Raw genomic sequence first — 15,091 nt, forward strand, 5'->3', positions numbered from 1 at the left:
TTATTTAACTTATCTAAAAGGCTGATGTAGGCATGGCTCAAGAGCCAAGACACTACATGTTTTAGTTTTACCATTTCCAACTTCCATCCTCATTTCCCAATCTCACAAACACGACACGTATTCAATATGGTGTGGTATTGAATGATAATGAAATAGTGAACATTTTGTGGAAAAACAAAAAAACGCATAGACTTGAATTCAACTTTTTAAAAGTAGAGAGACACAAGGGTAACCATGTACTCGTAAATACGAAGTAGTATTTATTCCAGGTCACGAGATTACACGTTACCTACTATTACGATTTTTTTGTTTTTTTTGACAAAACATACTATTACGACTTAGAGTCTATTTTATTTTAGTGGCCAAACTATGCTTAACAAAAGTGACACATTTGAAAATTCTACCTCGTAAAAATATTATCTTAAGTGATTAAAAGCTTCTTTTTCCAATTTCAAAGAATTTTGGATTGATTATCACCGCCCTTATGGCTCTCTAAACGCATATCGGATCGAAAAACCCAATAATTTTAGTAGAAAACTAGAAATTGAAAAACCGAATCACCCTTCGGAAGCCATGAACATACACACTTACCGGTGCTATTGGTGATTTGGTTGTAATGGAAGAAATTCAATCGTTTGGAGGAGGAAATTCATGGGGAGATATCATTTCTGACAAAGTTTTCTCTCTCTTCAACTCTCTTCCTAAAAAGGGCAAACCTCAAGGCCGTGAAGTCACTGTTTTGGCTGCTTTTCTTCTATCGTCTCCTTCGCAATGTAACCCCATTTCCCTCCATCTTTCTATCTCCTCAATTGGGTCAATTCTTACTAATTAGTATTTCCTTCAATTTATCGACTTGATTTAGGCTTACCCTTTTGATTTTATGGGTTGAATTTGAGAATTAATTGCTGAAAGAATGATGAAACTTCTGGGGTTGCAGATTTGGAGGTGGTTGCTTTGGGTACTGGGACTAAGTGTTTGCCCAGATCAAGTCGGAGTTCAAATGGGGATGTTGTCAATGATTCTCATGCTGAGATTATTGCTAGAAGAGCTTTGTTAAGGTAGTGAATATTTTGTGTTTTTGATGAATATGGGTCTTATGACAATTATGTTAGCCTACCCCAAATCATTTTGGGACGAGGGCTTTGTTGTCGTTGTTGATAGTTGTAGTGTTGTATTAGTGATATTATATTCTTCTATGTGATTGAACATTTAATGGTGATAGGGAGATTTTTTTTTGCTGTAGTGATATTATATACTTCTATGACAATTTGAATAGATGTACACTTGTTTGTTTTAATTGGTTCATGCAAGTTTAATTCTCGGAACATGTTCTTGATTATTTGGTAGCTTTCTGTAGTTGCCTTCGTGAGACTTAGTAAAATTGGAGATAATGGGATGTTAGTTTGGCCTATTCTTAGCATTTATTTGATTTAGGTGATTCTTTAAACGCGTAGTATGCAAAGGGTTCACTGAAACACCCCTGTTGTTGAGGTTGTGTATGTGGATGACTTTGTGCTAGATCACATTAAATTTGATGTTTTGAGCTGCTTAGACATGTATTATGTGTGATTTACAGTGGCTGCAATCATTAGGAATTGTAATCAATTATATATCATGGCCATTTGTGCCATTTGAATGATTTGATCATGAATTCATAAACCACCTTATCTGGTATATACCTTAATATGTTATGCAATTTTGTTTGGCGCTTTATCTAAGTCTCATTTGAGCTAACATTATATCTTAGTTGTTCAGTGACCATTTTGTGGTTGTTATTTGTTAAAGACTTAAAGTACGTCTTAAGCAGAATATCATTCTTAAGGCAAATAGTTAGAGTTACCTGATTAATATAGTGGCAACTTCAACATTTTTGTTTTCTCTATGCAAAATATCAGGTTCTTCTATTCACAAATTCATTCTTATTGCGATTTAAGTGAGCAACCACAAGGTGCCAATGGCAGAAAGTTGCCTATTTATTTGGAGACTGATGGGTCTGGTCAAGGGCGAAACAAGATCAAAGAGGGTTGGAATTTACATATGTATATTTCACAGCTTCCATGTGAGTCTAACTATATCTTATTTCTTTCATCTCTTGCGGGATAGTGATGTGTCCCAAATTATCTTTTGATAATTATTTATTCACTTTTTGCCTTTTTGGGATTTCTGTTATATTTTTATAGGTGGAGATGCTTCACTTAGTTTGCCACAATCGTTGAGAAATATTTCCTTTGGAGAAGAGGTCCCAGCATCATCAACAAATGTGTTTCATCCTCCCGGAGAAAAAACTTCCGAAGCTTTATTGAAGAAGAATGGTTGAATGTATTCTTTCATCTTCTCTACCTCTGCAGTTATATGACTTGGTTACATTATATCGTGATACATTATTTTACTAGATGCATCTTGTCTGCAGCGGCTTCTACATTAAACAGATGTTTCCATACAGCGTATTGTGCTTTTGATTGAACATGAAATCAGTAGAAGTTTATTGAGTAGAAGAAATTTTGTAGATTTATTGTATGGACTTTATGAGATGATGCCTGAAACCTTATAAATGGGGGAAGGCATTGCTAGCTCCTCATGTTATAATTAAAGATTACGAAATAATCATCATTAGTTAAGATCTATGGTGCATTACATATATGTCAGATTGTGTTAGAAAAAAGTAATGCATATCCCTTGTCTATGGATTTTCATCATGTGTTAGTCTCTAAATATTGAAAATTGTTCTTGGTGACTTTTTTTTTTTTTTTTTTGCAGGTGACTGTCCAACAATTACTGGCTTAGTTCAAAGAAAGCCTGGCCGTGGTGCCACGACTTCTTCTGTTAGCTGTTGTGACAAAATAGCACGCTGGAATGTTGTTGGAATACAAGGTCAGTCATCAGTCACTGGAGGGTTCCATGTGTGTTAAGGATTATGATCTTTTAAAATAAAGCCTTGAGCAAACAGACCTCAATTTTGATGTGATTTCTTGTGTGTCAGCTCTGTTTGTGAAGAAGTTTGGTAATTTGATCTTTCTATTGTCAATGAAAAACTTAAAAAAATAGGTTTAGATCTTTTAAATTTATTCATCCTATCCATGGAAAATGCTAGCAACTCCACACATAACAAAAGGGAGCTATAGAATGCATAGAAGAAAAAAAAAAGCAGCAAAGATTAGTCAAGATTGGAGTTAACTGTTTCGGTCATGATTTGTTGGGATAAAGAACAAAGAATGTAGAAAGCTACAAGGCAATCAGAAACGCAACATTGGTATCTGAATATGAGGAAAAAAATAAAAAAAATTACAAGTCTGTTTACGAATAGAAACATCATTTATTTAACTGTTAGTCTGTTACACATAGATCTATGGTATGTCTTTGATAACGAGATGTCTACTTTACTTTCGTATCAGGTGCAATGCTTTCCTACCTGCTCCAACCTGTTTATATTCAGTCACCATTGGGCAATCATGCAGTAGTTCTCAAACCCTTTCTCTGAAGGAAAACTTGAGGAGGGCATTGTATGATAGGCTAAAACCTATATCAAATATGTTAGTTGATCCTTTTCTAATTAATGAGGTATGCATAGTGTGTTAAATGTCAATGCAGTATGCACTTCGGCTCATCATAAAGGTGGCCTCTTGATTTTGCAGCCTTTATTTTTTGAAGCTCCTGTCCCACCTAAGGAATTTCAGCATCTTGGTTCTGCTCAGGCGACTTTAACGTGTGGGTGAGTCTTCATTTGGTTGTTCATTTCCTGGTGGTGGATATGTGACTTTGAGTTGCAAAATTCAAGCCACGGTGCTGTGCAGGTACTCCATATGCTGGAATAAACATGAATTACATGAGGTTATCCTTGGGACAACTGGAAGAAAGCAAGGAACCTCTTCAAAGGGAGCATTATTTCCATCCACGGAGTCATCCTTGTGCAAGTAACTTTTAATTGCTGCAATATATTTGTTTGCTCAACTTTTTTTGTTCATGGTAATGTTTCTTAAGGATAATTATCACTTGGCTGAATTTTTTATAAATATTTGTAAAATTATTAAATTCTGGTAAGTCATGTACTAAAAATGTTTAAAATGACTTTGCTTACATCTGGACAACTTGATCTCCTTAGAGGCTTGAACTTTGTTAGGTTATGGTGGTAGTGTTGATAATATTTGTGTGTTTATAGTTATAAATAGTGTCAGGTACTCAGATGTCACTCTCTATCTCATGTCTTATATTCATTACTGTGTATATTGCAGGAGGAGATTGTTGGAATGTTTTTTGTCATCGAGGTGCAATTCTTTGGATGATTGGAAAAACAAAACGATGTCATATAGAGAACTTAAGGTAACATGGCATTGGCTTTGATCCCCCTTCACTGAAGTGATTTTTTGGAAGTGCCCTACCCCTTAGAAAGTATATCATCCTTGCATATAAAGGTGAATTAACTCTAGGAGACAGAGGCTTCTTATAATACAACCTGAGCCAACCTTAATAAGAGGTCCATTTATGGGCCAGGGATTTTGAATTACTCCATGAGACCCTAAGATGTCATGGCATGCTTAATTGTCATGGCAGTGAGTTTCTCGACCCTTTGCCTTAGGATCAGTCAGTTCTTTATCTTGGTAGGGACAGGGAATGGATATAATTTGGCGGAAGAATTTCACTTTGACATGGTAGAACTCATTTGTTCAAGAGCCCAATTCTGTCTAAACTTAATGTGAGTTTTTCTATTATGACTTGCTCCCTTGTCGTGTTTTAATATTTGGTGCCCTAGTTTTTGAGGAACCACACGATTTCATTCCGAATTGGGTGGTTAAACACTAATCGTGGTGGCGATACAGTAAGTGAGATCCTGAATTGATATTGTATAGTACTCTGTATGTTGCCGGCAGTTAAACAACCAGAGTGTAATCAATATACTTAAAAATTCATAATGTCTGCTTATCTTGTCTTTGGTAAAAAGTCTTCTCATGTGAAACAAAACAATCAAATTTAAACGAGCTGCTGGCCAATGAAATTGAAGTTTGAAGGCTAAAAGCCTCCCGTATGTCCTCTAGCTATAGCCTATATGCACAATTTGATAATATTTAAATGTCACTAGTTGAAGAATAACAGCCAAGCATCACTCCACCACTGCAATCTGTTTCACTTTCTGGTTATTTCATAAATATATAACCCCCTCCCTATTGCCAGAATATGTTCCTGCTCTTCTGAAGTTCTTAATTCATTATGATATCTTTTGCAGGAAAATGCTCATGAGTACAACCAAATGTCTAAGATATTGAAGGGGAGCTCAACTTTCTGCAATTGGCTCTTGAAACCTGTTGATTCTGATATGTTCTCTATTAGCCTGTAGAGAGGTAAATGACGCTCTTTGATCCTTTTTTATTTTAATTTAAATTTATTTAATGGGAAAGTAAAGTACTCGCAGAAATGCTAACTGTTGACTGAACTAGTTGAATGGCTGTCTTTCAATGTGTATGCATCGGCATTTCATGGAAATTGATTCATCGATTTGAACGTGTCACATTCATTGAGCATTCTGAATGACTTGAAAGCTTATATATTCTGCAGTCAACCATTGAATGCAAAAGTTGAATTTTGGAAAAATCATGTATATTCCGGAATACATACAGTAGATTCCAGTTAAATTGTAAATCAGATCCAACATTTGTGTGAAAATGCTAGATTTAGAGTGAAACCTGAAGAATCTTGACCAGAAAGGCAGAAATCATCCTAATAATGTAATTTTGGTGTTTTGGGAGCTCATGAGCTTGCCACAGAAGCTGTTGAGATTTATCCCAATTTTTTTTTCTTCTTATATCCCGTATTTGAAGGGCATACCTTCTGTTTGATGAAAAACTTCGAAATTTTCAATACATTGACATACTACTTGAGGCAAAATTGAGCTGTAAGATAAGGATGTTTATACCAAAAAATAAATAAAACAATCTACGGAACACTTAAATGTAGCGGCCTCAACCACATAGGTTATGTGTATGCGCTCTCTTTCTCAAACACCCACATTTACCGTGACAACTTGGTTGCTACTAGTTTTAATGCAGATCCACTTTTTTCATTCACACATGGATATATTGCACTTGATTTTCACTTTGTTAGAGAGCATTATCAATTGAGCAATATGTTGATGCCCTTACGAAACCTCTTACTTAAACTCGTCTTTATCCGTGTGCGTAGCAATGTAGCATTATAAGGGTTTAGCCTCGATCAAACCGAGTTAAGGTTACATTTATTGCATCAGAATGTAATCGGCATGAATTGCATGACATTACTGGTTACAAGATTCTGCCTTTGTTAATGTTTTGCAGCCGGGGAGATAACGTGAAACTCGAGAAAATTCTTGCAGCAACATGTAGCATCACTTGAGCAATCAAAGGCGTAAACAATGTGACCCCTATACGTTTCAACATCATATACACAAGAAGGATCATCTTTGGAACATGCAATACGTTGGCCTAAAATACAAGAAAAAGGTGACTTGTGGCCCCACTTGTTACGAAATCAATGTCTTTAATACCATTGTTTTGCTTCCTACTTTCTATTGTAGTTAGATTGATTAAAATCTACAGTATATATGATACACTTTTAGAGTTTTAGGCATAGGCATCACAGACCCTGACTGCCATGAAAAACGAGTTTAAGTTCTTTGGTCGGAAAACTTTGGGTTATGGAAGTTATCATGCACTCGATTGGCTAAACATAGTCACAGGACCACGATGTCAAGAGTCGAAGAAACGTGCTGTAGCTGTCAATGTCTTGTTCTGTCTATTCTTGCTCTTCACCCTCTTATTTTGCTACGAACTTTTTGTTGGTTGGAGTAATTCTGTAAGTCAAATTTTAAACTTTGTTTTTAAATAGCGAATTCTTTGTTGCTATTACTCTTATATGCTTAAAAATAGATTAAGATTTGTTCTGGTTATAGTTTGTATTTCATCAATCTAACTATTGGACTACAATGTGTTCTTAATTCCTATCTACATATATGTATTGTACATGTTTCAATCCAGAAACTAAATATTTCGACCTCTAAATCCTTGCCATCACCACCACCGCCGCCATCCCAACTATATCCACTGCAATGTGTCATCAATAGTACCGCCCAATCATGTCTTCACAACTACCCTACAAACTACATCTCTATGAATCCTAGTCATCCAGCAACGTGCCCAGACTACTTCCGTTGGATCCATGAAGATCTACGGCCATGGAAGGAGAAAGGTGTCACAAAACAAATGGTTGAAGCGGGTCGAAAGACAGCCAACTTTAAGCTAGTGATCCTAGAAGGGAGGGTGTATGTAGAGAAGTATAGGGTTTCAATTCAAACTAGAGTTGAGTTCACTTTGTGGGGGATCCTACAACTACTAAGGCAGTATCCTGGGAGGTTGCCTGATTTGGAGCTAATGTTTGATTGTGGTGATAGGCCTGTAATTCCAGCAAAGAATTTTAAGAAGCCTAATTCTGGGCCACCACCCTTGTTCAAGTATTGCTCTGATCCATGGAGTTTGGACATTGTTTTTCCTGATTGGTCCTTCTGGGGTTGGTAAGTTTTAGCTTCTTGTTTTAAATTCCTTTATTTCAACCCGAGGCCAAATCTCATCTACATTGTCTCCCTGTTGCTCTCGACATCAAAGAGAGAGAAAATGGATTATAGTTATGTAATTAATTTTCCTATAATTGGTATTGGTATGTAGATTTGATTATAACGCTGTGTATAATTGAGTAGGGCGGAGTGCAACATAAAACCATGGAGAAATACATCTAGTGAAATACAAGAAGGGAGCAAGATGATAAAATGGAAGGACAGGATACCCTTAGCTTATTGGAGAGGCAACCCTAAAGTTGCACCATGGAGGGCAGATTTGCTCAAGTGCAATGCTACTAACACTACTGATTGGAGCGTTCGTGTCTATACTCAGGTCTCTTTTCATCAGTTGACCTGAACATTTCCATTAGGTAGTTCAATACCAACACATACGATAAATCAACGCGTAGAAAACTTAACATGATCAAGACAACACCCTAAAACATTAGTATCATTTGAGAAAGGATCATTATACATTTCATTATTGAATTGGGTCGTTTCCAAAACCAATTTGCCCTAAAAGAGGATAGTAAAGTTTGAACTCAAAACATTTACATTTGATTGCAGAATTGGGAAAAACAAGCTAAAATAGGGTTTAAAGAATCCAACCTCAAAGATCAGTGCACCCATAGGTATGATATTAGACTTATTAATTTATTTTTTACAATAATTTTATACTATTAATCTATTACGAAGTACTTCGTATAATATTTGTTTCATGTCATAAAAGGTACAAGATCTATATTGAAGGATGGGCTTGGTCTGTTAGTGAAAAATACATTCTAGGATGTGATTCTATGACATTGGTAGTAAAGCCCACATATCATGATTTTTTCAATAGAGGGATGTTGCCCTTGGTCCACTATTGGCCCATTAAGAACAACAATGAAAAATGCAAATCTCTCAAGTTTGCTGTTGAATGGGGAAATAGTCATGTTGATAAGGTAATTTCGTCACATTATTTGTATAGTGTGATTAAATTTTTTTAGTATTAATCTTGTATTAATCTATATGATTGGATAGACTCAGGAGATAGGGCAGGCCGCAAGTAGGTACATCCATGAAGATATGAAGATGGACTATGTTTATGACTATATGTTCCATTTGTTGAATGAGTATGCAAAGCTACTAAGGTTTAAGCCCGCGATACCTCCCAAAGCGGTTGAGCTTTGCTCTGAGGCAATGGCGTGTGGAGCTGAAGGTAACTGGAGGAAGTTCATGGAGGAATCCTTGGAAAAATCTCCAAGTAATGGTGTTCCTTGTTCTATGCCGCCTCCTTATGATCCCTTAGCTTTTAGAGGTTTTCTAGAGAAGAAAGCTAATTTGACAAGACAAGTAGAGATATGGGAAGATGAGTATTGGGTAAATTTGAACCCTAAAGCTAGAAAACTTTGACTGAATTACATCTATCGTATTCTTGTGCATTGTTAACGTTCTCGCAAATTAATGACAATATGTTAACTTAACTTTCGCTCTATATATTGGTTGATATGTACTTACCTATCTCAAGACTAATGATGAATAGTGTAGTATGAATCTTTCAAACAAAAACAAACTAAATGATTCAATCTATTTCCATAATAGCCAATGTTAACTCAATCACATTATAATGGAATCTCAATAATGTATCCAACAAAATTATACCAAGTATACTACGTGTATTAAAACTATATTAAAGTATAATTAACCAAGCTAATGGGCTAGTCATGTCTCTCACTCCCCATTTCCCAACCACCCAAAAATTTAAATTTAAAATTAATTAAAATTGTTTACAAGTCAAACTAAGCTTCAGAAGACTACCAAAAACACATGCCAACAAATCAACATCACTTTTTTTTTTTTTTTTTTCTTTTTTGTACTAGTATATTACAATAATACTCTCACTCATTCAAGAAAAAGCAACAATTAATTATATCATTTTGTCTTTAATCAGTAATTGGTTAAATTATTCTTTTTTTCTGGGGTGCTAAATATTGAGAATAAGAACTTGGTTGCTAAATAGTTGACAAAAAAAATCTAATGGTGGTGGGGAAGATTGATATGGCTTGGTTTACTGTCAATAAAAAGAAAATTCTCTTCTATTTTTACATCTTTTTATTCCTTGGTTGCATCCTTCTAGTTCGACGCTTCGATCACACCGTGGTAAGTCCTTTAATTTGAACATGTTGTTTTACGGAACAGGATTCTCTCTAGTTACTAGACGGTCTAAGTTAGATTTAGACGACCTCTCATATTTTAGCTCGTTACTTGATGGTCTAGTAATTAGAGAGTCTTTGGAGAATCTTTCGAGTAATTTTTGTGACATTTTTATGCACCGAACCCCATCAGAACTCGAAATAGTTACATATTGTTGTCAATAAATTGATTATTATTTCTTGTTTATTGTTTGTTGATTTCATTGATTTTGTTTCTCAGCCTTCAATTAAGATCACAAATCACAGCAATTCACCAGATTCAAGCAACAAAAACATCCCAACCTCAGTTCAAAACACACCAAAAATTGTAATACATTCATCAAAACCAACAGAATACCCCCTCATTTGTTCAAGCACAAACCAAACTTGCCTTAAAAACAACTACCCAACCACAAAAGAAGTCAGTGAGGCAAATATCATATCATCCTCAATCGACTCGTGCCCGAATTACTTTCGATGGATCCACGAAGATTTGCGACCTTGGATATTCCTTTCCCAGATTGGTCTTTTTGGGGTTGGTAATGTTTCTCCTTTTACTCCTTTTTTTTTTTTGTTTTATTTTTTTAATTTTAATGTCGGTTATTAATTTAATTGTAACACTCCTTCTGTCCATAAATAGTTGTTATAAATTCCCGATTTTTTCTAATTTGATGTGGTTTAAATTTTTATAACAGTTGTGTTAATTCTCATAGACAATAATATACTTGTAGACATGTAGTGGTGATGTAACAAGTATTAGAAAATTCAATTATGTAGTATATGCCATTATAATTTTGGAAAATGTGAATCTAAACAGTCTAAATATCCGACTATTTATTTTTGTTAATAAGATAGTCCAAATCTAGTTAAGTACAGAGGCAAGGCATGTATTGATAATTGATGTGTTTGGGCTCAATGTAGATCTCTTTTTGCTCTACTTTAATGATTAATTATTTTATTTTACGCCATGGTTGATTTATAATAATGTGTGGGGTCTAATTATGTCATTATGTAATGTGTGGTGGTACCATTAAAAACAGAAGAGGTGGGGTCTATTAAAATATACGTACGAAGCAAATAAATACTGTACTCTTCTACAGATTATATTCGTATTTTGTTATATTATGAAAGTTTCTTGAATTAAATGAGACAATCATAGTAAGATGGAGGAAACAGAAGACACGACTCAAGTTGCTATCGTGAAAGTTATGTTTATCGTAGTTGTAATTGGCATTAAGTGTACACTAAATCTTACTATGGTGCTGCAGGCATGAGAAAAACATAAAGCCATGGGAGACCCAATTGAATGACACAATTGAAGGCAACCAAAAAGTGAAATGGGTAAACAGAGTGCCCTATGCTTATTGGAAAGGTAATTCTTTAACAGGAAGCAGAAGAGACCTTCTTAGATGCAATTCGACTCGAGCGAAAGCTCAGATTTATGATCAGGTAACAAATCTTCTTATCCTCTACCTAGTAATCTTTAACACGACCTGAAACTACTTAGAACAACTTAAACCCGACTTGACTTGAACTTACCAACATAAATATGATCCATATATCGTATCTTGTTATTGTTGTTCCATGTCTTACAATCTTACATAACTTTTCACACGTTTTGAGTAAGATAAAAAAAATAAATAAAAATTACCCTAACCAAATTTGAACTCATTTGTTATATTCTAAGAACTTCGTTACTTTTTTTGTCTCTCAGAGTTCATCAAAGGAAGTTAATCATGGCTTTGAACAATCAAACATGGCAGATCAATGCACCCACCGGTAAGTTTTATTTCTTCATTTAGACAAATAACTAAATAAGTACAGGGTCGCTATGTGTACAAAGTGATAGCTAACCTAAAAACATATGCCACAATTAGTTTTATTTTAGTTCGCCCCAACATAATAGGCCACTTTCTAAGTTTAGTAACTTAAAATTTGAATTTGGAACTTTTATATGCAATTGGATGAAGTAGTGAGCTTTCTACTAAAATTTGATTGCATATGTTGATGGATAATGAAGGTACAAAATATACATGGAAGGAAAAGCATGGTCGACGAGTGAGAAATACATACAAGCTTGTGATTCAATGTTACTGCTAGTACAACCACAATACTATGAGTTTTATACAAGAAGTTTGCTACCATTGAAACAATATTGGCCTATTAATCCCTCCAAATTATGTGAATCCATCAAATTTGCTGTTACTTGGGGAAATAAACATCCAAACAAGGTACACTTTCCTCTTTATTTACGGTTTTAAAGACATGCTTGACCATAAATATCTTTAATTACGTAATAAATAAACTAGGAAAAAGTTCGGATTATTTTTCTCCACTTTTGAACATCTAAAATAATTAAGCCAATCGTTGAATCATGATCTTGAATTCTTAACAAAATGCAGGCACAAGAGATAGCAAAGGGTGGAAGCAAGTTCATAACAGAGGAGTTAAACATGAGATACATTTATGATTACATGTTTCATTTGTTAAATGAATATGGAAAACTCATGAAATACAAGCCAACTATTCCTCCAAATGCTGTAGAAGTTTGTACAGAAACAATGGCTTGCAAAACTTCTGCCAAAGAAAAAGAGTGGAAATTAAATTCCCTTGTAAAATCTCCTTCCCAAATAAGCCCTTGTTCAATTCCTCCTGCTTATGATCCTCATCATCTTCAAACATTTCTTAATACTAAAGAGGAGATTTTTAGGGATGTTGAGGGATTGAGTAGAGTAGGATGATACTTAAATTTTGTTTAGATTGAGTATTATATACGGAGTATTGTCCAATTTTGTAAATAAGCACCTTTTTTCAGGGGAAATTATTGGTTACGGATTAGTTTTGTAACTAAATATAAAAAAGGCTTAAGTGGCTTGTTACTAGCTCTCTTATACGAAGTTTTTATTTTTTCAATTCATTTTCTAACATACACACTTTTATTTATCTTTTGAATAACATAATGTTATGATGAGTTAATGGTAATAGTGGAAATTTTCCATCATAATGATAAAAATTAAGGATTACGCTGTATTTATGTAATGATACGATTTGTTTGGTAGTATGAAGATCGTTTCTTATTTTATGTTAACTGATCTTATGTTATGTAAAAAAATACTCATCAATAATGATGAATAATAATAATAATAATAATACAATCTACAATATTAAACCTTCATCTAAACTTGAAAAAAAAAACCATGACTAATAGCAATTAAAATGAGAAAATTTATAGCTAAAGATGGTATATAAGACAAGTTTCAAACTTCAAAGTGTGAGGTTATGGAATATGTGATGCATTTTCTGGTTTGACAGAGAGAATTGCGCTTCTTTTGTACAATTTTCATTTCTTTTGCCAACAAGAAAATACTGTTTTTTCTCTTTTCTTTTGGTCTTTTCAATTTCCACACCATACATTGCCAATAATATGGTCAATGTATACAACTCAACATGCATTCTCAATTGGTAGAAGCCATAACATGGCCTTTCAAGCGAAGGTCTTCAACTGTTATCCTGTTTTATGCCATCCTCCTCGTTGTTGCCTTCGTCGGAACCCGGTACATGACCGTTGTAAGTCTCTGATCCCTATTTTTCGATATACCATTCATAAATATGTTCTTTAACTTTGAAGAAAATTCATCAAGAGAATGACATATTATGTAATTTAGGACTATTTTGGGAAAATTTAATCTTGAAACTTCATAGCATGATTGTAATTTGTAAGTTATCGTGATGAAATGATTAATCCCTTTTCAGCTTTTGTTATAGAGACCAATTGTGTAACCTAATGTAACATATGTGCTTGTTAATTTTATTTGGGGGACATTCTCAATGCATTTCTATATCAACATTAACGTTACCCCAATACCTTTATAGATTCCCGTCCAAAAAGGACTATAGAAACATCGTGTCTTCATGATTACTAAACTAATGTATCATTTCTGATTACACAGCCATCAATTTCAGCAACAAGATTAATCAGAAAAGCACTTCCAGGCTCTAAACAAATAACTGTAACAAAATCTCATCCTTTGAAAAAAACAGAATTCCCTTTACAATGCACCCCTGAAATGATCAATGCCACCCAAACATGCCCTTCCAATTACTACCCAACCACATTTAACCCTACTAACCCATCAACCCGAACATGCCCCGAATACTTCAAATGGATCCATGAAGACCTCCGGCCTTGGAGAGACACCGGCATCACTAGGCACATGGTTGAAGCAGCTAAAGAATTCGCGTTTTTTAGACTAGTTGTGGTTGATGGTAAGGTGTATTGGGAAAAATATAGAGATGCTTATCAAACAAGGGATGTTTTTACCATTTGGGGAATACTGCAGCTTCTAAGACTTTATCCAGGGAAGCTACCGGACTTGGATATCATGTTCGAGGCAGGGGATGTTCCCGTGGTTCGCAAGAGTAACTACACCGGACATGAATCGAATGCTCCTCCTTTGTTTCATTATTGTGGAGATGATGATACTCTTGATATAGTGTTTCCTGACTGGTCTTTTTGGGGCTGGTAAGAAGCTAAGAACCTTATTTTAAGAAATATAAACACTTCTATTTTCGTAAGCATATTAGAGCTGATCACGAGCCAGGCTGCAGCTAGGCTGCCCAAATTGGACTAGGCCATACTCGATTACTCTAAGCTAGGCTTATCATACATTCATACCAAGTATATAATCGCGTGTGTTTGTTCTGTATCCTGATTTTTTTGTTTATTATAGGCCAGAGATCAACATAAAAGGGTGGGAAGGATTGAAGAAGGATTTAGCAGAAGGAAACAATAGAGTTCCATGGATGAATAGGTTACCTTTCGCCTTTTGGAAAGGGAATGCTGATATGGGTGACAGAATTAAGCTTCTTCAGTGCAATTCTACTGACCGGTGGAAAACTCAGATTGCTACTCAGGTAACACTATTCCTAAACTAAATCGTCGTAGCCTAAAAGCCTATACACACGTTTTTACAGTAATCTACTTAAGCTAATGTGATCATATGGACTATTTGGCACTTGCAGGATTGGGAGCAAGAAACCAAGTTGGGCTTCAAGTCATCAAATTTAGCTGATCAATGTGTCCATAGGTTGGTAATCATACTAGACCGCGATTTTCTCTGTATCTTGTAGTGATTACATACAGAGTAAATGTCTAATGGTTAATCTCCTAAACAGAACTGCGCGCTATACATGTTCTTATACTGTTATTTATTTTTTCTTGAAAAGGTACAAGATCTATATTGAAGGAATCGCGTGGTCTGTGAGTGAGAAATATATTCTAGCATGTAATTCTCTAGCACTTCTTGTAACACCTAAGTGGTACGAGTTCTTTACAAGAAGC

General features: G+C 34.9%; 4 protein-coding genes across 4 annotated transcripts; all 4 read left to right on the plus strand.

Annotated features, from left to right (window-relative positions):
• Nucleotides 1–391: 391 nt before the first annotated feature.
• LOC110714656 (tRNA-specific adenosine deaminase 1-like) lies at nt 392–6,849 on the plus strand. The gene is given in 12 exon segments (XM_021893210.1): nt 392–773; nt 938–1,058; nt 1,896–2,059; nt 2,181–2,312; nt 2,758–2,871; nt 3,393–3,428; nt 3,431–3,558; nt 3,633–3,709; nt 3,792–3,911; nt 4,230–4,317; nt 5,219–5,333; nt 6,303–6,849. Coding segments are annotated over 11 exon segments (1,248 nt in total). The 5' UTR covers nt 392–616; the 3' UTR covers nt 5,330–5,333; nt 6,303–6,849.
• Nucleotides 6,850–6,893: 44 nt separating this feature from the next.
• Nucleotides 6,894–9,112, plus strand: LOC110714657 (protein O-glucosyltransferase 1-like). The gene is made up of 5 exons (XM_021893211.1): nt 6,894–7,534; nt 7,718–7,910; nt 8,144–8,208; nt 8,307–8,520; nt 8,600–9,112. The coding sequence occupies exons 1-5, from the start codon at nt 7,134–7,136 to the stop codon at nt 8,969–8,971; spliced, it is 1,245 nt and encodes a 414-aa protein (XP_021748903.1). The 5' UTR covers nt 6,894–7,133; the 3' UTR covers nt 8,972–9,112.
• A 351-nt stretch (nt 9,113–9,463) lies between these two features.
• On the plus strand, nt 9,464–12,675 carry LOC110714658 (O-glucosyltransferase rumi homolog). The gene is made up of 6 exons (XM_021893212.1): nt 9,464–9,718; nt 9,992–10,289; nt 11,019–11,199; nt 11,465–11,529; nt 11,771–11,981; nt 12,153–12,675. Exons 2-6 carry the CDS (start codon nt 10,228–10,230, stop codon nt 12,489–12,491), a joined length of 858 nt encoding a protein of 285 aa, XP_021748904.1. The 5' UTR covers nt 9,464–9,718; nt 9,992–10,227; the 3' UTR covers nt 12,492–12,675.
• Nucleotides 12,676–13,535: 860 nt separating this feature from the next.
• Nucleotides 13,536–14,685, plus strand: LOC110714330 (O-glucosyltransferase rumi-like). Its single transcript, XM_021892834.1, has 2 exons — nt 13,536–14,272; nt 14,481–14,685. Exons 1-2 carry the CDS (start codon nt 13,818–13,820, stop codon nt 14,683–14,685), a joined length of 660 nt encoding a protein of 219 aa, XP_021748526.1. The 5' UTR covers nt 13,536–13,817.
• The last annotated feature ends 406 nt before the right edge of the window (nt 14,686–15,091 follow it).

This window comes from Chenopodium quinoa, unplaced genomic scaffold, assembly GCF_001683475.1.
Source record: "Chenopodium quinoa cultivar QQ74 unplaced genomic scaffold, ASM168347v1, whole genome shotgun sequence".
Classification (NCBI taxonomy): domain Eukaryota; kingdom Viridiplantae; phylum Streptophyta; class Magnoliopsida; order Caryophyllales; family Amaranthaceae; genus Chenopodium; species Chenopodium quinoa.